At 55.1% G+C, this 22,767-nt stretch overlaps 3 protein-coding genes and 1 non-coding gene across 4 annotated transcripts; 2 read left to right on the top strand and 2 right to left on the bottom strand.

Annotated features, from left to right (window-relative positions):
* Positions 1 to 38: 38 nt before the first annotated feature.
* Positions 39 to 9,952, bottom strand: PTSG_00596 (uncharacterized protein). Its single transcript, XM_004998005.1, has 24 exons — positions 9,904 to 9,952; positions 9,395 to 9,794; positions 8,913 to 9,066; positions 8,423 to 8,602; positions 8,083 to 8,265; positions 7,570 to 7,914; positions 6,863 to 7,243; positions 6,156 to 6,638; positions 5,901 to 6,008; positions 5,607 to 5,693; positions 5,225 to 5,396; positions 4,849 to 4,951; positions 4,484 to 4,664; positions 4,271 to 4,349; positions 3,951 to 4,060; positions 3,604 to 3,729; positions 3,421 to 3,489; positions 2,954 to 3,097; positions 2,670 to 2,831; positions 2,085 to 2,327; positions 1,693 to 1,740; positions 1,446 to 1,531; positions 1,131 to 1,263; positions 39 to 834 (listed from the first exon to the last, which is right to left on the bottom strand). Exons 2-24 carry the CDS (start codon positions 9,751 to 9,753, stop codon positions 499 to 501), a joined length of 4,272 nt encoding a protein of 1,423 aa, XP_004998062.1. The 5' UTR covers positions 9,754 to 9,794; positions 9,904 to 9,952; the 3' UTR covers positions 39 to 498.
* Positions 9,953 to 10,001: 49 nt separating this feature from the next.
* PTSG_00595 (uncharacterized protein) lies at positions 10,002 to 14,113 on the top strand. Its single transcript, XM_004998004.1, has 12 exons — positions 10,002 to 10,197; positions 10,493 to 10,680; positions 10,988 to 11,184; positions 11,535 to 11,804; positions 11,987 to 12,063; positions 12,157 to 12,260; positions 12,441 to 12,516; positions 12,628 to 12,741; positions 12,887 to 12,997; positions 13,154 to 13,250; positions 13,460 to 13,542; positions 13,757 to 14,113. Exons 1-12 carry the CDS (start codon positions 10,069 to 10,071, stop codon positions 13,835 to 13,837), a joined length of 1,527 nt encoding a protein of 508 aa, XP_004998061.1. The 5' UTR covers positions 10,002 to 10,068; the 3' UTR covers positions 13,838 to 14,113.
* Positions 14,114 to 14,402: 289 nt separating this feature from the next.
* On the bottom strand, positions 14,403 to 14,516 carry PTSG_20001. Its single transcript, XR_001137138.1, has one exon. It is a non-coding gene; the product is annotated as a 5S ribosomal RNA (ribosomal RNA).
* Positions 14,517 to 14,648: 132 nt separating this feature from the next.
* PTSG_11615 (uncharacterized protein) lies at positions 14,649 to 19,559 on the top strand. Its single transcript, XM_004998003.1, has 14 exons — positions 14,649 to 14,785; positions 14,998 to 15,150; positions 15,377 to 15,443; positions 15,635 to 15,784; positions 16,004 to 16,179; positions 16,548 to 16,636; positions 17,007 to 17,069; positions 17,603 to 17,727; positions 18,023 to 18,155; positions 18,329 to 18,387; positions 18,531 to 18,769; positions 18,961 to 19,014; positions 19,252 to 19,339; positions 19,534 to 19,559. The coding sequence occupies exons 5-10, from the start codon at positions 16,095 to 16,097 to the stop codon at positions 18,332 to 18,334; spliced, it is 501 nt and encodes a 166-aa protein (XP_004998060.1). The 5' UTR covers positions 14,649 to 14,785; positions 14,998 to 15,150; positions 15,377 to 15,443; positions 15,635 to 15,784; positions 16,004 to 16,094; the 3' UTR covers positions 18,335 to 18,387; positions 18,531 to 18,769; positions 18,961 to 19,014; positions 19,252 to 19,339; positions 19,534 to 19,559.
* The last annotated feature ends 3,208 nt before the right edge of the window (positions 19,560 to 22,767 follow it).

Genomic DNA, 22,767 nt, shown 5'->3' with positions numbered 1-22,767 from the left:
ATGCCTGCCACCCGTGCCATCACCGGTTCTGTTTGTCTTTGGTCTTGTTTCGTGTATTCGACCCTGTCGGGCAGGGACACAAATTGAAGCGTTTCCTGTCAGTTGTAACCAAGCTCGCACGCGCGAAACAAGCACGCAGAGCTCGTTGATTAAACATGTGTGACACACACACACACACATGCACACGAACATGCTCACGCACATGCACATGCACATGCACACTCAAATCCATGCATACAATTACGTTCGTGGGGTGTGCAGGCATGACAGTTGAATTGAGCAGCAAGTGCATGCACATGCAAATAGCGGTTCTTCACACTTGATATTCGATCCAGAACAAGCTTCCTAAAATGTCTGTGATGTGGTGTGACCACAACCAACAAGGTGTCGCCTTGCACATCCAATCCCACAGGACGCAAGCATGCAACATCCACCCAAATCACAAGGTAATCACCACCACAAAGACGCACCATCACCACGCTCCGTCATCACGGTACATCACTCGGTGCTGAGCGCTGTCTTAATCTCTTGCAGAATGCCTGCGCCCCGCTGTTCAACATCACCATCGCTGACGTTTGCGTTCTTCCTACCACCGAGCGAGTGGCGGCGTGCGCTTGTATGGTGTCCGGCTTTGCCTGTTGCTGGCGGATGTGGCACAAGTGCTTCCTTCACCCCATCATTGCTGTGCCCAATTGTGTCATCGCCATCAGCCTGCACGTCTCCTTCCAATGCATCGCCATCAGCAAGTTGCGCGCCGTCCTGCAGCGCATTTACTTCCCGCTTCAGCGACGCAATCAGAAGACTCTTGCTCCGGAGCCGCCGCATGGCATCAACCTGGCACGTGATCGGAAAATGAGTCGTGAGGTCATGTAGGGTGTGTGACTGTGTGTGTGTGTCTGTCTGTGTGTGTGTCTGTGTGTGTGTGTCTGTGTGTGTGTCTGTGTGTGTGTCTGTCTGTCTGTCTGTGTGTGTGTGTGTGTCTGTCTGTCTGTCTGTCTGTGTGTGTGTGTGTGTCTGTCTGTCTGTCTGTCTGCATGTCTGTGTGTGTGTGTCTGTCTGTCTGTGTGTGTCTGTCTGTGTTCCTTTGTGCAAGCCTGGCAATAAAACCATGGACATGTTTTGCAGCGCACCTTCGTGGCGTGAAGTTGGGTCTCGAGCTCCTTGATGCGCTGTGCAGTCACCTGTTTCCCGCCCTCACTGAGCATCTGCTGCTGGCTCAAGCGCTCTGCCAGGCTGTGCTTGCTCCGCTCCTCCAGCATTTTGCTGCGTGATGTTGAAGTGTGTGTGTGTGTGTGTGTGTGTCAGTTTGGGTTGGGGAGACGAGGGATTGGGTGTGCGCATGTAACTGAAGAAGCGGGCGCATGAGCACAATGACTGAGCACGCACGATACACCACCAAATCATCACCAGCCATCAAATCACACGCGGTCATTGCATCACCATACTTTGTGGATTGCAGTTGCTCCACTTCATCCCGCGCAGTGCGTTCAGCGGCACGGGCGCGCTCAAGATGCGACTCGGCCGTCTTTGTCTGTGTGTCGAGGCGTGTTGTGCGGTATGAAGGAAACATGCGGGCGGTGTGCATGGGATGAGCGCGATGATGTTGAAACGGCAACACAAGATGAGCATGTGTCAACGGAGCAGGCAAAGCTTGTGTGTACAGAGCCAGCAGGGTGTAGGACGTGATTGCACCTCTTCTTTCGCCGCTGCAATCTCCTGCTTCAGCTTCTCTATGGTTGCCTGCCAATTACACACACACGTACGCACGAACACATTCACGCACGCACGAACACATTCACGCACGCACGAACACATAGTCAAACACACACAACATTGTTCATCACAGTTCACAGTGAGTGTCAAACAAGCCAAAACCAAAGCAGTCACAGAGAAGAAACACATATACAAGTGTAAAGAGTCGCACACACACACGCGCGCGCGCGCGGGGAAAAAACGCACTCCCGCAAGTGTGAGGATGTGTGTGCTAACATGACAAGCACCACAACACCCGTTTACACATGTACACATGCACAAACACAGACACAAACAAACAAACACACAAACACACGTACACGCATACGCACCTCCAGTTCCTTGACGTGGGCGACGGTCTTGTCGTACTTGTCAAGGAGCGTTTGTTGCCGTTCCATCTTGGTGGCCATTGCATCGAGTGTTGCGCGATGCGACTTTTGCTGTCGCTCCAACTTCTTCGTCACACGCTCCTCTGCTTCTTTGATGAGCTGAGGAATTCCAGCAATTTTCTCGTCCTTGCGCTGCACTGTCGTGCAAATTGCCAGCTGCACCCGGTCCACACGCCGCGCCCATTTCTGCACAGCGGTGTGTGTGTGTGTGTGTGTGTGTGTGTGTGTGTGTGTGTGTGTGTGTGTGTGTGTGTGTGTGTGTGTGTGTGTGTGTGTGTGTGTGCGTGTGTGTGTGTGTGTGCGTGTGTGTGCGTGTGTGTGTGTGTGTGTGTGTGTGTGTGCGTGTGTGTTGACTCATGGGTGAAACTCTGCTGAATGTTCACATCACAATAACTGTTGTAATCCATGTGAAGCAAGGTCTGGGTAGCCAAGAAAATGGTGTTCCCACCACCACCACCACCACAGCAACAACAACTTCAACAACAACAACGCCAAGCGGTCCCCCATCTTTTCAAGACGCATGCTTACCTGCTTCCTGCTGTCTAGCTCTTCGTGCTCGTCCGTCCACACATCAGTCTTGAGCACCTCAAACGTGGGGCCAATGACGGCTTTGCTAATGTCGTTGGCAAACGATGCAAACCCTTCGATCAGCTCGAGTCGCAACTCCCCATCCTCGCGCACGGTTTCCTCCTGCATGTGTGTGTGAACGTTCAAAGGGAGTTGCGGTGTGAATGCGCTTTTGCTCGCATGTGTGCATGCATACAGTGCATGCACACGACAAAGCACCTCACACAACTCCAACAGCACCGCACCAGCTGTTCGATGCGCTCCTTGTGCTCCCGAACAGCGGCATCCCGCTCCATCTGACTTGCTCGCAGCTTCTGCAGCGCCGCCGCGTCCTCCTCTGCCGCGGATTTCAAATCAGAGATGACTCCACGCAGCTTCTTCACCGTCTCCTGCGCAGGCAGGGTTGCACACACGTGTACGTGGTGTGTGTGTGTGCGTGTGTGTGTGTGTGTGTGTGTGTGTGTGTGCGTGTGTGTGTGTGTGTGTGCGTGTGTGTGTGTGTGTGTGTGTGTGTGTGTGTGTGTGTGTGTGTGTGTGTGTGTGTGTGTGTGTGTGTGAACAATAACCAGGCAAGCGCCGACAGGTGCACGCACAATTAAACACGTACGCAAACACACACACACACACACATACGAGCGCACGCACACGAGCACACGCAAAACAGCGCACAGCTCAACGCTCAATAAACGCATTCGTTCGCCCGTTGCCGCACCTGCAGCTCGCGTTCCCTGTCGTTGTTGGCGGCCGCTTCCTCCAGCGCACGAATGCGGTCCTCCGCAATCTACAACAGGATCATGATGCTCCACCATGTGAGATGCTCAAAACACAACTTTGTGTGTGTGTGTGTGTGTGTCTATGTGTGTGTGTGTGCGTCTATGTGGGTGCACTGCCGCACCTTTACGAGCTGCTTCTGCTCGTCGACTTCGCCTTGCTTCAACTGCAGTTGGTCCTCAAGCTCCGACACCCGCTCCTCACGCTTCCGGATCACAGACTCGAAATCTTGCGACTTGATGGCATCATACTGTGTGTGTGTGTGTGATATGTTGTGTGTGTGCGTGTGTGTGCATGTGTGTGCGTGCGTGTGCATGTGTGTGCGTGCGTGTGCATGTGTGTGTTCAAATGCTGTGAGTTTTCTCGAATTTATGAGCATGAGGAGTTGCAGGTATACATGAAACACTGTGACATGCAGCGCTGGTATGACATGGTGGTAAGTGTACATGCTGAGCGAAGATGAGACCTCACCTCGGCCTTGACGCCTTCAAGCTCCTTCTGCAAGCACGACACCTTGGACTTGAGCACCGAGATCTCCACGGCGTTGTCCTGTCGCGCTGCATCGCGCTCCATCTCCGTCGCTGTCGGCGCCGTACAGGGCGGTGGCGTTTGTAGTGGTGAGAGGGGGAAGGGTGGTGAGTTCGGGCAGTGGGAAGAGAGAGTGCATGAGTTTGTGTGTGTGTGTGCGTGTGTGTGTGTGTCTGTCTGTCTGTCTGTGTGTATTGTGAGTCCAATGCACATGCACGGTAAAAGTCAAGCAGTGCCAACGTGTGTTGCGGGTACAAATGTACCTGAGATGGTGCTTTGAGCCGTTCTCAACTCTGCCTGTAGCGTGTGCACTTCCTTCACCAAATCCGAGTGCAATGACGCCTGTGTCATGGGCATGTGTGTGTGTGTGTATGTGCGGCATTACAAAGTGCAATGGATCACTCGAAGAAACTCTCGCAAGACCACACACACACGCGCGCGCGCACGCGCACGCAACTGTGTCGAGTTGGTCTCACCTTGAGATCCGACATGCGCGCCTTGGTGGATGCGAGTTCCGATTGAAGTTTGAGAACGCGTCGCTGCTGTTCGTTCAAGTTCTTGAGCGTTCCTTGCTCGTCAACGAGCGCCTGCAGCGATTGGATCTTCTGCTCGTTCTCTTGCTTCTTCTGCTTCAAGTGGACAATGGCAGCCGCCATCCTGTGCCAGGGCCGCAACCCATCAACAATAAAACACAAGGCCGAAGAAGCCAGGCAGCGCTCGTAAGCTTCTATCAAGGGTGCGACACGTGCAACAGCAGGTCACAACATGCTCCGCAGCCACGTGCTTGCGTGTGTGCTGCGGCAACGGCATGGCTACAAGATAAGCACCGTTGACGCCACACCTGCTCTTCTCGTCGTCAAATGTCGCCTGTGTCTCGTTGAATTTGCGCTGCAACTGCACTGCTTTGCCCTGTAGGTCCTGGATGGTGGCTTTCCGCAAACTCACTGGCAGGTGGTGCAGCCCCGGTGCGTGAGTACGAGCATCAGTGCGTGAAAATGAGAATGGGACGAGCAACACAAGAACGCCAACGCTTGGTACATGGGGCCACACGCGCGTGCGCACTCATGTACGCCAATGCACGCACACAAACGTGGGCATGCATGACACAAACACGCTCACACGTGCGCGCGCCGGAACAAACACGTTCACATGCACATGCACACGCACACATGCTTACATGCACGCGCATCTTCAACCAAAAGGAACATGATCGTCACCTTCATCCTGCAGTGCTTCGACTATGGCTGACTGGTGCTGTAGTGCGTGGTCACGATCATTCAGCTCTCGTGCGAGCGAGGCATGTTGTGTCTGCAGCGATTGCACTTCCTCTCGCATGTGCTTGAGCTGTTCTGTCAAGTGCGAGCACTTTTGCTGCTGGGCTTCAACCTCCTGCACCAACAGACACGAGAGCAGCAGCGGCACGTGAGATCATGTGCCACACACACACACACACACACACACACACACACACACACACACACACACATACACACACATACACACACACATACACACACACGTACACAGCACGTGAAGCATGCTCGTGAGGAAGGAGCTCTCAACAAAAGCATTGCAACGTGTAATAACCTTCACACTCACCGCTTCCTTGCTCTGCAGCTGATACTCCAGCCTCTCTTTGCTTTCCGTCACGGTCCGAAGTGCTTGATCATGTTGCTCCTTCAATCGCTGAAAAAAAAAGGCAACAAAACGTGCCAAAGTGAAAATGAGATGTCACGCGACTCAGGTGTTGCGTCGCACTCTGTGCACAAGGCGGCGTACATAAACAACCAACACCGCGTGTCCACAGCTGTTGTTGTTTAAGTTGTTGTTGTTGAAGTTGTTGAAGTTGTTGTTGTTTAAGTTGTTGTTGTTGTTGTTTCGGTGTGTACGTACCTCTCGTTCGTCATCCCACTCACGCGCTGCACGTGCTTGCTCCTGGTGCACACGTTCCAAGTCGGCGGCTGCCTCGTCCAAACGCCGTTTCACCTCCTCCAGCTCATGCTGTCACGCACGCCACGGAAATGACATGAAGACATGCGTGAGTAGGTGAGCGTGCGAGCGGAATATGTCAGTCAGGCAATCGCACATACAAACCCACAACACCAAGCACGCAGTCTCACACACGCGCAAGCGCACACATGCACAGACCTTGTGCTTGCGCTGAATGTCGTTGATGATGCGCTTGACAGAATGGGCAGGGTTGCCGCTGGTGCGCGCTGCTTTCTTTGTTGTGTTGCCGGACGCATGGGAGCCATTGTCACCGTCTTCACCCCTTGCACGTGTTGTGTCGTCATCATTCCTCGCGCGGCCACCGCTCGCCACGACACCACCCTGTGCTGTATCTGCGATGCCATCTTCATCGTGCTGCTCTTCCTCCTCTTCCAACGCCGCTTCGTCAATCGCCTGCAAGTTCTTTGCCATCGCTGCGAGCTGGTCGCGTGTTGCGGCCCGATCCCGCTCCAGCGCTGCACATGTGTCCTTGAGCTCTTGTATCGATGCCGTGAGCTCGTGTTGTTTGCGCTCATTCTCTTCAGTTGCGGCCCGCATGGCATCCGTGTGCTGCGCCTCCATGGACGCAATGGTGCGCTGCACGCCAGCGAGTAGGCGGTCAAGCACACGCCACGCACGGTGCTGACATGTCACAAACAGGCCGTTGCGTGAGTGTGTGCATGAGGCAGGAACACGAGTGATGCGAAACTTGACATATGTCTCACGCCAAACCAGGGACATGACAGCCCTTTCTCGCAAGCCAACATCAGTCGATCTCACACACATAAGCACAAGGTACACACGGGCATAGGGCGCACACATGCACGCTCTTGCACACACGCGCACATACAATGGCTGTATCGTACCATGAGCGTGTGCTGCGGCGGCAGAGCAGCGTGTGCAGCAGCCCGTTGTTGGTCCTCGGAGGAAGAGGTGGGCTCGCCGTTCGTGTCGCTGCTGACCTGTTCCTCCGCCACTCCTGCCGCTGATGACGACTGTTGCTCCAGGCCTCGCACGTGCCCAACAACCGGCGCCAGACCCGTGAGCACGCTTGACGCCGCAGCCACGCCAGCGCCATCCCCCTCTGTGCCACCGCTGAAGAACACAGACTCAAGCATGGCCCCAACAGCCTGCAGGTCACGAATGCCTTCACGGGCAGCAGATGCCGCGGCTTGAGTCACGTGTTCGTGAGTTTGCTGTGTTGCCTCCAAGCTCTGCGCACGCACTGCAAGTGTTTTGACCTGGGCCTGTTCGCAGCATGTTTGCACATGTGTGAGAGTGTGTGTATGCGATCGGATGTGCACGTAAGTGAGCAAATTTAGGTGTGTGCGTGCGTGTGTGTGTGTGTGTGTGTGTGCGTGTGTGCGTGTGTGCGTGTGTGCGTGTGTGCGTGTGTGTGTGTGTGTGCGTGTGTGTGTGTGTGTGTGCGTGCGTGCGTGCGTGTGTGTGTGTGTGTGTGTAACTACTACGCGGTCAAGAAGAGGCACGTTGAACATGTCAAACTCATCCCACAACGCTACAGGCAGCCAAAAGGTTATAGGGATGCAAAGCAAGAGCAGCATGACCCACTCACCACGATATGGTCCGAGGTTGGCTCTGTGTGGAGGACGGCCGCCAGCTGCTGTTGGAGTTGAGTCATGTTGGATGCTTGCTCGTCCGCCCGCTGTTGCTGTTGTGTCAACTGCGCCCGCAAGTCCTGCATGGCGTTATTGTGGGACGCTGCTGCCTCATCCATCGACGCTTGTAAGCTCTGCACCTCCTGCTGCAGCTCGTCACAGCGCGTGGACAGGTCTGTTTTCTCTGTCGACAGCGCTGCCACCACCTCCGCCTTGGCGTCGATTTCTGCTTGCAGCGCCGCCAATTCTCGCTGCTTCTCGTCCTCGCGTCTCGACTGTTCCTCGCTGTGCTCTCTGTGAAGCTACAACATGTGCATGCATGAGCATGCATAAGCATGTGCGTGTGTGCGTGTGTGTGTGTGAAATAAGACACGAACAACCAGCATGGCAGACAAAAACAGTACCAAGAACATGAGGGGTTGGTCATACACGGAAACGCAAGCCTGTAGCACACGCGCACGCGCGCGCACCTGTTGAATTGTTGATTGCGCTGCCTGGTGGTTGGTCTGAGCTTGTTGGAGTTCCGATTGCAAGTGTTGTACTTGCTGCTGCAGCTCGGCTGCGTTTGCATTCGCGGCCTCCAGCTCTTTACTGCGGTGCTGGTGGTCTGCCATTGTTGTCGAGTACGATGTGGCAAAGTGATCCCGCTCAGCCTGTGTGTGTGTGTGTGTGTGTGTGTGTGTGTGTGTGTGTGTGTGTGTGTGTGTGTGTGTGTGTGTGTGTTAGAACGATTGCATCGCACGGCATGTGTGAGAACTTTGTACAACACCACGACATGCAACGTAGAAGCGACAGAGATTCACGTCGCACCTGCAGCGTGGATGTGGACTGCTGCAACTGGTCAAGCTGCTGTCTCAAATGCTGCATGGACGCCTGCATGTCTTCCACTTGAGCGTCCTTTCGGGCTGCGGTCTCCAGTGCACGGTTGTACAGGTGCTCCCGTTGCTGATGCTGATCCAGCGCCCGTTCCAACTGCAGCACTTTGATGTTCTGTACACCCACACGCGAACGTCAAATGGCATCATGGCATGGCAACAGCAGCAGCAGTGGTGAGAACGACGAACAAATGTTGGAGTAGGGGTGGCGAGACTGAATGGGATGACAACATTGTAACAGCAGGGGACGGCGTAAGAATGACTTGTGCGTGTTGTGATGTGACACAACGACAGCAATGTGCGATGTGTGTGTATGTGTGGGTGTGCCAATGCACGCACACAAAACAAAAGTTAAAGCAAACAACACATCCAACCATGGGTAAACACGCAAGCACGCACATGCACACGCATGCACACGCCCACACCTGCTGCTCGAGTTGCTGTTGGTAGTAGAGGATATCGTCAAAGGCATTGCCAACGAGCTGACCAACATTGTGTGTTCTCAAGGGCTCTGCGGTCTGCGACGCTGAGATGCGTGCAGACACGGAGGCCATGGTAGCAGGCTGGCGATGCTGCAGTCTGGGAATCACAGCATTGAAAGAAGCAAAGCGAACGAACTTAGCACGCTATTTGGTGTCATACGTAGGTAGCCACGGCAGCAACAGTGAACAACGTACACGCGCACAATAACACACACGCACATACGCACATACATACATACATACACACACACGCACACGAGGACGATGCACACGCACGCACACGCACACGCACATACATACACACACGCACACGAGGACGATGCACACGCACGCACACGCACACGCACACGCACACGCACACGCACACGCACACGCACACGCACACGCACACGCACACGCACACGCACAAGCGTGTTCGAGCTGACCTGTGGTGAATTGGAGGCAGCCGCAACGTAGAGCCCAGGTCGCTACCGTGCGCCGTGGATGCAGCTGTCGGGTGCGGCGGCAGATGCTGCGGCAGATGTGCTGGTTGGTGATGGTGGCGGTGGTGCGGCTGGGAATGGTGGTCATAGCCGTACTGTGGTTGGTAGTTATGATGTGGCCGTTCAATCGTGGGAGGCGCCGCCGTCCCTGTGGTGGAATGAGCATAAGGGTGCGGGCGTTGCTGGGAATGAGACTGGGGCTGGGACTGGGACTGGAGTGTGCCTGGTTCTTGTGCTGGAAACATGCCCACGTCCCCGATCACGCTCCCAATCCCGCTGCCGTGAGCCTCTTGTGTCTCCATGAAGCTGGGTGTGTATTCAGCTCTGTCTGCTACATGTACACCTGCACGTGAGGAAGTGAGGAAGGTCAGCAGATGCGTGGATGAAGCTTGGGAGTGATGGAAGGTGAAAGGATGAAGGTTGGAACGGTGTGGGAAGGTTTGGTAGGACACCTTCTGTCTCCTGCCTGTGTGCTGTGCGTCCTTGTTTGTGAAATTCGCAGCAGCGTTGCCAATGGAACATTGTGGTGTCGTGAACCGCACTTGTTTCGCAACGACGACGAGCGGCAACGGTGAAGAACCACATCACAATCACCACCATCACCATCATCACGAACCATGTCCTCTGTGGCCTCGCCTTCGACGGCGGACGGGTCCACCGCGGCGGAATCGGAGCTGCTGACGCTCAAGCGAGCGGCGGATGAAGCGATTCAGCGGCTGACAGCATCCCACACACAACAAATCCAGGTGCAACAATGTGTGATGTGTTGTGAACATGAGTGCGAGTGAGTGTGTGTGTGTGTCTGTGTCTGTGTGTGTGTGAGAGTGTGTGTGTGAGTGTGTGTGCGAGAGCGTGTGTGTCTGTGTGTCTGTGTGTACGTGTGTACGTGTGAGTGAGTGTGTGTGTGTGTCGCTGTGTGTGCGCGCTCTGTGCTCTTTGTGCGTGTGCGATGCAAGTATCTGTATGACCACGACCATCAACCCGCACACACACACACGCGCGCGCACGCTGCCGCCGCCGCTGCTTGCTGCTGCTTGGCAGGTACGAGGAAAGCAACTACGTGTGCTACATCTCGCTGTTGACGATCCGAGTAGTCCCGTGCTGTTCTTTGTGCACGGATTCGGAGGCAGGCTCGAGCAGTGGGAACAGCAGTTTTCGTTCTTCTACAAGCGAGCAAACGTTGTCGCCGTCGATCTCATCGGTCATGGAGGAAGCGCCGTTGTGGACGAGTGAGTTGCAGGCAGAGAGTGTGTGTCTATGTGTGTGTGTCTGTGTATCTGTGAGAGTGTGCGTGCGTGCGCCTGTATGTGTGTGTGCGCGCGCCTGTCTGCATCTGCATCTGTGTCTGTGGCTGTGTCTGTGGTTGTGTGTGGAGTGATGTCACATTACGGCACTTCCACACGAAAGCGTCCAGTGCAAAGTTACATTACCAAGCATGCCCAGCCAATACAACGCACTCACCACACATAATGCACTCACCGATTACAATGCACGCCTTGCCTCTTCGAACAATTGCTGCTACCCCTACCCTTGCAGGGTCGAAGCGTACTCGACACCAAGCATAGTCGATGACTTGAAAGTGATCTTTGACCAGTATCGATGCAGGGACGGCCGCTTCAACGTGCTCATCGGCCACTCTTATGGTGCTTCTCTCATCTGCAAGCTGTGGGCTGCATCTGAAGCTGTTCGCTCGTCGACCTGTGGTGTTGTCTTCTGCGGATCGACCCTGGCTGGTGCGTCAATGGTTGACCGTGTACACTTGCCTGCTTGCTTGCTTGCTGTCTTTCGTGTCATGTGACACGCCCACAACATTTCGTGCATATGGAGTGCCATTCATGTGCTTGGTATCAACTGTTGTACCGATAGACTTGTGAGTACAACATCCACTCGCTGGTGCACACATATACGTACGCGCGCACACACACACGCCCTTGTATATACACGCGCAGTGTTTTCACGCGCAGGCACTCCCACGCGCAGGCACTCCCACGCATACACATGTACACGCGCGCACACGCACATGCACACGCACATGCATACACGCACGCACGCTCACATGCGACTTTGCGCGACCGGCTGCCAGGGATTGGGCAAGAGCTGCCACTGAAGGTGATGGGGTGCCTGCCGTGCATGGCACTGGATGCGGTGCGCTGCCTCATGAACTGGGGCGGCGCGTCGTCGTGGGCCGTGCAACAGTTTGTCGGGCCACAGGCCGACGACGACATCCGCAGGAAGCAGTACAACGTCAACTGCAGCACCGCCACCTCGGTCCTCATCAACACCGCCCGCGGCCTCTCCCTCGCCACCCCAGACGAATACGCAGCCCTTGACTGCCCGGCCATGCTGCTCGTTGGTACGGACACATCTGTGTGTGTGTGTGTGTGTGTGTGTCTGTCTGTCTGTGTGTGTGTGCATGTGTGTGTGTGTGTTGTGGGGCTCATTGAGTTTGATAATTTCCATTAATGAGACTCATGGCGAACAGCACCCACTGTCCGCTCTTGTGCGTGACATACGCTTGCTGCATCGTGCTCACAGGGTCTGAAGACAAAGTCACGCCGCCGCAGACGACGCATCGCATTTACACACAACTGCAGCGACCGCATGGCCCATACGTATGTGACACAAGACATGTTGCCACTCTTGCATCATATGTGTGTGCGTGTTTAACTTCATGACCTTACCAACCGCTGTGCTGCGATGATCAGGAGATACCGGGCGCAGGCCACAACCTCCTTGCAGAGGCGGCACAGCTGGTAAACGCCCTCCTCAACAAGTTCCTCATCAGCAAATGCAACCTCGCCTCCCTCACGTATGTCGACGCTGTTCTGAGTCCTGTCTACTCCAGTCTCGGTGGCTCTGGCCCATGCCACTCACACTGTATGCCCGTGTGTGTGTGTGTGTGTGTGTGTGTGTGTGTGTGTGTGTGTGTGTGTGTGTGTGTGTGTGTGTGCGTGTGTGTGTGTGCGTGTGTGTGTGTGTGCCCTTACAGGGTTGAGGCTGACACGGACACGAACATTGATCAGAGCAAACCCAAGTGGGCCCTCAAGAACCACGCAAAGTGGAAGGTATGGCCCTCACCAATCGCCTCTCCTCCAGAGGTGTGCGAGCATGCGCGCGTGTGAGCGTCGCTCTCGCTTGGGCTCACTCCGTGTTGCGTGGTGGCTGCTGTTGGGCAGGCCACCCCGCCTGCCAGCGCCGTGATCGGGCGCAGGCGCGGGTGCTGCGGTGGGTTTCGCGCGTGCAAGGTGCTGAGACAGGACGACGTTGACCACTCACCGGCCCACTTCAAGGTGAGCGCACGACACCACACATGGCGCCACGCACCACAGTTACAATTGTGTTTCCGTCGGCAACATTGCCTGTCATGGGTGGTGAAGCCAATCATAGGTCTCATTTGCCCAATCATGTGTGCTTGTTGCTTTCATGAGCACGCAGGATGCGTATCCAAACGTTGGGCTCATCATTGACATCAGCAAGGAGACGCCACCATATCTACCGCCCTCTGGTGCACACCCAGAATACATCAAAGTGCCCACGGAGTCAAAGGTGAGTTGATGCGGTGCGTGTGTGTGTGCGCGTGTGTGCGTGTGTGTGTGTGTGTGTGTGTGTGTGTGCTGTTTGTTTACATGTGTTGTGTTGTGTGTGTGTGTGTGTGTGCCTGTGGTGCTCATGTTGCTGGGCGCACGTGTGCTGGACTGGCAGGTCATCCCTGCGGACGATCGCGTTCAGGCATTCATTGAAACCGCCGACGACTTTTGGCGAGCGCATCCAGGCCAGGAAATTGCGGTGCACTGCCACTGTGAGTGCGGGCAGTGGTGCGGAGGCACGACAATGAGTGCTGCGCGATACCACGTTTCTGCGCTTTTCCTTGCACACACGAACCATTTTATCCGCCTGCACCTCTGATTGCCAGTCTGGCCACACACACACACACACACACACACATGCGCGCGCAGTACTCACTCCCTCACACCCGTTCACTCGCGCGCTGATGGGTCCACACCAAAGATGGCTACAACCGCACAGGATATGTCATCTGCTGCTACTTAATCGAACGGCTGGGTTTTACACCAGCGCAGGCCCTCGCTGAGGTCGGACATTTCATCACTGCTCACTTATGCCGTTGCTCAGCCACAGCACAGCGCCTTTACCCGCCGCCACTCACCCCATATCATGTGTGTGTGTGCGTGCGTGTGTGTGTGTGTGTGTGTGTGTGTGTGTGTGTGTGTGTGCGTGTGTGTGTGTGTGTGTGTGTGTGTGTGTGTGTGTGCGTGTGTGTGTGTGTGTGTGTGTGTGTGTGTGCAGTTTGCGACTTCAAGGCCGCCCGGTATCAAGCATCCCCACTTTCGGCACTCACTCGTCGCCAAGTACAACGGAGCTCTGTGAGCCAGCAGTGAGGCACGAATACTGGCCACCAGAAGGTACATCGTTCCCATGCCGCTTGTGTTTGACCGGGTTAGAGGGCACGCTGATTTGGGTGGTTAGTGATGACTTTTGGTGCCTTTTTGAGTCGGTGGTTTAAGCAAGCTATTAAGTGGCTGAAGTAAGGCAGATGTAGTGATTGTGTGTATGATCGTGTGTGTGTGTGCGATCGTGTGTGTTTGTGATTGTGTGGTTCCTCTGCATCAGTACATGGAAGTAAACGCGTTTGAGATGACACAACGTCAGCCAGGCAGTGTGTGTGTGTGTGTGTGTGAAGCAAAGCAACGCTGAAGACAAGCAACAAGAGAGCAACAAGAGGGAGGGGAGATGAGCCAACACACGCCGCCACCTCTTCACCCCACGAAGTGGAAGCAAGCATGCCAGCAAGCAAGGAAGAAGAAGAAGAAGAGGTAAACCGAACCAAGCCAAAGCAACAAGAGAAGGGAGAAGAGGGAAGTGAAGGAGAGACAGCAAGCGCCACAGCAGCCAGCCACATGGAGAGAGAGAGAGAAAAAAAAATGGAAGGGAGAGCAACATCACCCGTCATTCCCGCCTGGTCACCCACGGCAGTACTGAACGGGCCCAAACGGGCTTGGCTTCCGCGATCGGACGAGAGCGGGCGTGATCCCGTTGGTATGAACGTTGCCGACAGCAAAGCAAAACAAGCAATTTATAAAGGCAGAGCCAGCAAGCAGCAAGCAAGAAGAGGAAGAGGAAAATCCCACACCCACCAAAAAACCAGCAGCAGCAAGCAGAAACGAGCAAACAACCGATTCTGCTTTCCAACCAACCAACCAATCCACTTGCCGTTGCTTGCTTCATTCTTCTTCTGCGCAGCAGCTGTGTGTGTGCGTGGTGCTGGTGGTGGGAATGGTGATGGTGATCATGGTCGTCGTCGCTGCTGACAGGCAGGTGAGATGAGTTGAGGTGAAGTGAGATGAAGGAGAGGTGAGGTGATGTGAGGTGAGGAGGTGGGAACGTGTCATTGGTTCGTGCACACACACACACACACACACATTGGTGGTTGTGCGTGCCACCTTCCTTCCTTCTCTTCCCTTCCTTTCCTTCGTCGTCCTTCTCGCTGACGCATTCAAACACACGCACGCACACGCACACATGTGCAGGGAGGGTGTGCGCACCGTCTCTCTCCCCTTCTCTCCCCTTCCTTCCTTCCATCCATCCTTCCATCGTTGTCCATTTTCTTCTCCTGTGATGAACCACGCACAACCAACCAGCCAACCAACCAATGACCACATGAATGACCCATCCATCGACAGGTGAGGGTGAGATTGAGTGCTCGCACTTCTTCCTCCTCCACTCCGTTCTCCTCCTCTTCCCCTTCTTCCCCTTGCACACTGCGCACAACAACAACAACCACCACCACCATCAACAACAACACCAACACAGCGCACACTGTCATCGTGCACACACAGCCACACACACACACACACACACACACACACACACACACACACACACTTGCTCACCGTTGTGTGGTGACAGAACAACTGCCATCAGCCACCGTCATGCAGCGGCCACCTTGAGAATGGATCATGCAGCCTCTTCACCAGTGAGCAGCACACACATGAGAAAGAGGGGGAAATGACATCAACCAACATCACAGCCAATGTATGTGTGTGTGTGTGCACGGGGTTGCGTTCCTTCTCATCCTCCCCCTTCTTTCTCCTCCTCTCTGCCTGTGTCTGTGACACACGCTGCTCACTGCTGCTGTTGTTGCTTGCTTGTTTGTGGTGCGTGCAGATGGATGTATTCCATCATCATCATCAGCAGCAGCAGCAGCAGCAGGTGCTGGCTGATGCGTGAGGCAGTGGGCAACTCCCACCAACCAACCAACAAATGACTACATGCTGACGGATGACAGGTGATCGAACCACTGCATCACCCAGACAGGTATGTGTGTGTGTGTGTGTGTGTGTGTGTGTGTGTGTTGACGTGTGTGTGTGTGTGTGTGTGTGTCTCGAGGTGCATGTTCTCTTCTCCACCACCCACACGCCATCATCACCGCCTCCTCATTTTCTTGTGTGTTTGCTCACATCCTTCCCTTCCCACTCTCAACACCACTATCACCTTCCACGCTTGTTTCTCCTTCCTTCTGCTGTCGCCGCACAGACGGCCCTTGAATTAGCAGCTGTCACCCCCACCTCCTCCTGCACCAACCACCACTGCTCTGGTGGGATGAACAGACGGGCGCTGCCATGTGATGACCATCCAGCCACGCTGTATGCGGCTGTGGAAACAGCAACACCAACACACACCACACCACAAACAAGCAAGCGATGAGCAACGTGAGTGCATCACTGCTCGTGCGCATGCGTGTGTATGCTGCGCACCGCACCAGTGTGCGTGTCTGTGATCGTTGTCTCTGCTGCTCCTGTCTCCCCTTGTTGTCCCACATCAATGTGCATGCATGTGTGTGGTGCGGCTGCCTGTTTTGCCTTGCTTGATGCGCTGTCTCATTCGTCGTTCTCACACACAACTGCTTGCACACCTGCACATTCTCCACCTTGCAGCCGCTGCTTATATTCCCCTCTCTTTCTCGCCCTCCCTCGCGGCCATCACAACAACAGCAGCAGCAGAGAATGCACCACCACCATCACTAGCTGCTGAACACATCCCCCAGCCAACCAGCCAACCAACCCATCGCCCGCTGCAGCTGCTGGCGGAAGCTGGCTGTTTGCTGCTGGGAACAGGTGGCGACAGCACAAGTTGCACTTTCGGCGGGAAGCAGCAGCAGCAGCAGAGGTGAGGGCGAGAAGAAGAGGGAAAACGGAGAGGAGATGTTTGTTGGCTGGTTGGATGGATGGATGAGGTGGGGTGGGGGATGCTGGGTGAGTGTGATGTGGTGTGGTGTGGTGTGGTGTGGCTGGCTGGTGACAGAGGATGGTGGTGTGTGGTGGTGGTGTGAGGAAGAGGGATGGAAGGAAGGATGGGGTGCAGCATGTCTTGTTCCCTCCCTTCTGTTTTCAGTTGTCTCTCTCTTCCCTTTGTTCTTCACACCTGCATGCACAACACCAGCAGTGGCAGTAGCAGTGTGGCTGCGCACATATCCATACTCCCTCTTTCCCTCCCACTCACTCACCGTGCTGGGGCTCGCACACAACCACACTTACAGGCGATGCGCACGCACAAGCAGCAGGATGAGGGAAATGTCGAGAAGACTTGCCACGCGTGCCAGGTGCACTCGCCTCACACATGGTATGTGGGTGGCGATGAGTGGTTGGTAGTGTGATGGAGTGTGGTGATGGGGTGAAGCGAACGAGGGAAGAGGGTTGATGGAGAATGATGGTCACGCACCGACACACACACACACACGTACGTACACGTGGTGCGTGTGATGTCAATCCCTCGTTCTGCTGTGCTGACGTTGGCCTGCTGTCTGCCTGTTTGTGTTCTCTGTTCCCATCCATGGTGCCTGCAACCACACGCACACACACATATGCACAGGTGGTGAGGTGCCAGCACACATCACAATGGTGATGGAAGCGGGCTAGCATGCCGGCTGCTGCTGCAGCAACTCCCCTGATTCGGCTGCCGCTGCTGTGCTCATGCAGTGTTCCCACATGTGAGCAAGGTGAGCCCATCATGCATGCTTTGGTTGGCACATGGCGCTTGTGTTGCTGCTCTGGGTGTGCTTGGTGTTGCTGCTGCCGTGCCTCGTGCAGCAGTGTAGCTGTGCAGCTCACATGCCATGTGTGCTTGTGGCTGCAGGGGCGACTGCCTGAGGATCGTTGGAGGATGATGGGCGGTGCACACATGATAGATTGGGAGGAGCAGCTGTGGACACACACGTCCATGGTCATGGTGGGCACATCCAACCACAGCGACGCAGTCATGTGCAGGTGTGTGTGTGTGTGTGTGTGTGTGTGTGTGTGTGTGTGTGTGTGTGTGTGTCGTGGGGCGATGAGGAGGAAAGCAGTGGAGGGACAGGAAGGTGAACACGTCTGCTGTGCTCACATGCCATACCTGTGCCTTGTATGTGTTGATGTTGTTGTGTCTTGTCGTTGTGTGTTGGTTGCATGCGCACCAGGGCCACATCAGAGGAGGGAAAGGAAGCCGCCATGAACGACACATCGTCACCATCATCAACCCTTCCCCATTTCTTTCTCCTTTCTCGCTCTTCCACCTCAGCTCCTCTGTCACCGCCATCACCACCGTCACCATCATCGCCATCGACTGCATAGCCGACATCACACTCCGGCTGACACCAGCTCCAATCTGGCGTGAGGAACACATTGCACATGTCACTCGCTCTCATGAAGAGGTGAGCAATGTGTGCGTGTGTGTGTTGTGGTGAGTAGGGACAACATGTGTGCGTGTGGATGTGTGTCAGTGCGGGTGGTTGGATGGGGCTGGCGTGTGGTTGATGATGCTTCGCTGTCAACCTCACCCCCGCATTCTCCTCTTCGTGCGTCTGTACACACACACGTTTCACAGCGTTGAGGAGGCGCATGAAGCGGTGGAACCAACGACGATGACGATGACGAGTGATGCAGGTGAGAGGCCGACTGAGATGTGTATGTGTGTGTTGGTTGACACGCTGTGCTTCCTTCTTCGCCTCCCCTCTTTCCTGGTCTGTTCTGTCCACTCATGTGTCTTCTCTTCTTCTTCTCCCCTTTTTCGATTGATTTGGACACAGTGCCATGCATCCTGTCTCCGTCCAACCAACCAGCCAAGCAGCCGAGCGAGCGAGCAAATGGACACGGCGTGGCAAGGGGCCGTTTGTTTTCACCGTTTCCACCACCAGCAGCAACAACAGCTGATGTGTGGCTGTATTTTGGATGAACTGGCCTTCCGTCTCTTGTCCATCTCCATCTTCTCCCTCGTCGTTGTCGTCATTGGTCACCAACAGCAGCGGCTGCGGCCGTGGATGTGGAGGTGAGATGAATGGGTGGGGATTGTGGTGGTGATGTGTGATGTGTTGGGTGTGAACAACAGCATGTATGCGGGTGTGATTGTGCGGTGCTGGTTGGATGTCGTTGGGTCTGTTGGTGATGGCAATGGGGTTTGTCGTCGTTGATATCCCCATTTGTGACAACTCACCTCTTTCTCCACACGCACACACACAGGGTGTGATGTGCGTCGATGTGCTGTTGCCTCGCATGACGACGACGATGATGGTGGTGAGTGGTTTGTGGTGGATGTGGACTTGCGCACGCACACGCATGTGCAGATGTGATGCTTGTGGTGGTGGTGGTGAGGATGTGACATGTGCGTGCACAGGTGATGATGTGGGTGATGTGAATGTAACAAAGGAGGTGGATGTGGTTTGTTTCTGCCATGCTGGCTCACTGCGTGGTGTGATTCTTGCTGATCCGGTTCTGTGCTTGCGCATGTCTACATGTGTGTGATTTGCACAGGACGATGGCCGTTCTCTTCCCAAGTCCTCATGACATGAGCAGGGCGATACACGCACACACACAACCGTGCGAGAAAAGAAGGCACAAGGTGAGAGGCTGCCGCTGTGTGTGTGTGTGTGTGTGGTGATGGGGTGGTAGTACTCATTCACACGCACGTACACGCATGTACACATGCATGCCAACACACCAGAGCAGTCATTGGCTGTGGGGTGGTTGCACTGACGTGTGTCACATGAATCAATCTCACAACTCAAATGTGTGTGTGTGTGTGCGTGGCTGCAGGCGGACGTTGTGCGGGTTTCCCCGACCAAATTTCCTTCCTCCTTTTCCCAACCAATCGCCTTTGCTCTGTGTCATCATCATCATCAGCCTTCCCCATGTGATGTGGAGCTGTTGAGGCATGATCGAGACAGCGGCCAACACAGGTAATGCAGCAGTGGTGATGTGGTGGATGTGGTGGATGTGGTGGTGTTGTGTGCTGGGTGCTTGTTTCGTTGTTCTTGTGTGTAGGTGATGCACCCGCCCACAACATGCTGCATAGTCCCATGCGTGGTCCCTTTGTGTCCCTCCTTTCCTGTCCTCACCATCACCGGTCATTGTTCGTCCCTTGTTGGTTTCTCCTTGCCTCACAGGCGGGCATGATGCTGCTGCTACTGCTGGTGGCTGCTGTGATGATGGCCGTGCGTGTGCCTGTGCGCTGTGCACCGTGTTTGGGGCTGCGCCGATGAAGACAAGGAAGGACACGGCCCGTGCCCACCACTCTTCCCCTTTCATCTCCTCTTTCTGCTCCATCAGCGATGACGATGGTGGCCGTGGCATGTGATTGCGGTTCCTTTTTCTGGCTTTGCTGTGGCACATCGGCTGGCTGGCTGGCTGCATCAAGCACGGGTGAGGATAATCGTTGATGGTTGGTTGGTTGGTGGTGGGCTGAGTTGTGGAGTGATGGGAAGCAGGGGAAGGGGGAAGTAACACGGTGGTGCGACGTGGGAGTGCAGAGCGAAAGGAGGGAGAGGGAAGGGAAGTGATAGGAGGGCGATGATGTTGGTTGGGGGATGGGGGGTGCGTGTGCACATGCACGTGATATCGTGTGGTGGTGGTATCACATGACGAGACACATATCAGTGGCTCATTCCTTTTGCTGGCACCTGTGTGATTGTGATTGTGTGATTGTGGTTGTGATGATGACTGCAGCAGGCAACACACGGCGGTGGATGCCGGATTGGATTGGCTGGGGTTGACTGGCCATCGTGTCGTGTCGCCCATTTCTCTCCCTCCCCTTGCTCATCTCAACCGGGAACACACACGGCCATGTGTGCATGTGTGCGTGTACATGTGTGTGCATCGCCATCAACCACGCCGACAGCGACGCGATGCACGAGGTGAGGGCACGCAATGGTGTGTGTTTGGTGGAAGGGATTGAGGGGAAGTGGGAGGAAGGCGTTCATCATGGCCACCATCACCACCACGGCTGTGCACCTGGTCATGTGACCGTGCATTTGGGGGGATGGAGATGAGGGGAGAGATGTTGTCGTTGTAATGCTTGTGGTGGTTGTGTTTGCATTGCTGTGCATGGTGCATCGTCTCACTCTGCAATGCCATGTGTGACAGTGTGCGTGTGTGTGTGTGTGTGACTGCAGATGTGCGTGCGCGTGTGCGCATATGTCAGGCAGATGCGTTGATCGACGACGAGGTGTGTGTGATTGTGGTTGACCTTTGTGTGCTTGTGCCATCACAACTACGTACAACACCAAGCACATCATCACCGTTTCACCCCAGATGTTGTTGTTGTTCATTCATGCATGACATGCTCACATCCACCGCCCTCCCCTTGCTTCTCCTTCTTCCTCTCTTCTGCTGCCACCCCTCCACTGTTTCCCACCACCCCCTTTTCACCCACACACAGAGAGGAACCCATCCACATCCAACACCCATGCCCACGCCCACATCCACGCACGCATGCCATGCCATGGCGAGCTGTGCCACCTCAACCAACCCAACTCAACCCAGGCCGAGGAAAGGAAGAGGGGAAGCAAGGACAGAAGACGTTATGCTCCCAACAGATGTGTGTGTGTGCATGTTGATGGACGGTGTTCTCCCCCCCCCCTCCATCGCCTCGCCTCTTGCTTCCATGACGATCTGGCTGGGTGGCTGTTGCCCCCCTCCCCTTGTTTATGTTCTCTTCCAGCCTTTTGTGGCTGTTCGTTGTCTGTTGTGACTGTGAGGAGCGGAGGAGAAAGCGAAAAAGAGAAGAAGAGGGGGAGGAGAGGAGAGGAGAGGGGGTACATGCTGTCCACAACTCTGTGTGTGTGTGCGTGTGTGTTTGGCTGTTTCTTCTTTTCCAATCCCCCCTTCTCCCTTCCCTCCTCAGCCTGCAAGGCCTGTGAGCCTGCGTTGCATTCACACACACAGTGCTGTTCCCCCTTCTTCTCCTCCCTCTCCTTCTTCTGCACGCAAGTCCGCCCTTCAACAAGCAAACGCAGAAAGCAAACAGCAGTTGCCGCACAAACGCAGCAGTGGGCGATTATTTGTGGCATCTTCCACAAATCGCCCAAACACGAACCAACAAGACCAACACAACAAACAAGCGACAGGCGACACGCGAATCAAGGTGCGTGCATGTGTGTGCTTGAGTGGGAGGTGGTGGCTTGCGTTGTTCGTGTGCGTGGCTGGCGCAGGGTTGGTGGAGAGGAGGGTGAGCGTGCGCGTTGTGACGGGCACTCACTGGCGGTCCTGTTGTGGGTGATCTCGTTTGGTTCCATGGACTGTGTGGGGTGTGGTGGGTGATGGTGTGATGGTGAACAGTTGCAAGCAGAGAACACGCACAGCAGCGACCACACCATGGATGTGTGCAGGGCCAAAGGCATGCAAGGCGTTGCCCACGGTCAGTGAGGCTGACATATGTGCTGCACAGGCCCATGCCACGCTGGCACCGTGAGTTTGGGTGAGTTCTGTCAATTGGTTTGACTGCTGTGTGGGTGCGTGTGATTGTGTATGTGAAGGAGGGAGAGTGGGACGTGGCTGTGGTGGGTGTTGTGACCTCACACGCTCTCCTGCTGCTGTGGATGCATTTGGCTCACACGCACAGACACACACACACACAGAGGGATGATGGGCTGCATCGACCCACACACATGAGTGTGTGAACACACACGCACACACGCACACGCTGACAGGCAGTCTGATGCCACCTCACGGTGCGTTGCACTTGCATGTGTACATGACTGTGACTGTGTGCATGTCGTTCATGCTGTGTCTGCTTGTGATTCACACTGTGTGTGTGTGTGGTGGCTGCTTGCTTCCCTCTGTCTCACACACATGTGTATGTGTTTGGATGGTGACACACACGCACACAGACAGACAGTGAGTGGGTGTGCAGACACACATGCCCACACAGCAAGGCAGGGCATACTCTTCCTCCTCTCCTCTCCCTCTCTCCCTCTCCTGCCACCACCGCTGGTGCATGGAAGGACCAGTGGATGCAAGGCGTGTTGGATGACGCTGGGCTGGCTGATGTCT

This window comes from Salpingoeca rosetta (assembly GCF_000188695.1).
Source record: "Salpingoeca rosetta unplaced genomic scaffold supercont1.2, whole genome shotgun sequence".
Classification (NCBI taxonomy): domain Eukaryota; class Choanoflagellata; order Craspedida; family Salpingoecidae; genus Salpingoeca; species Salpingoeca rosetta.
Note: the sequence above shows the minus strand (reverse complement) of the source record. Positions and strands in the feature narration are given on the sequence as shown.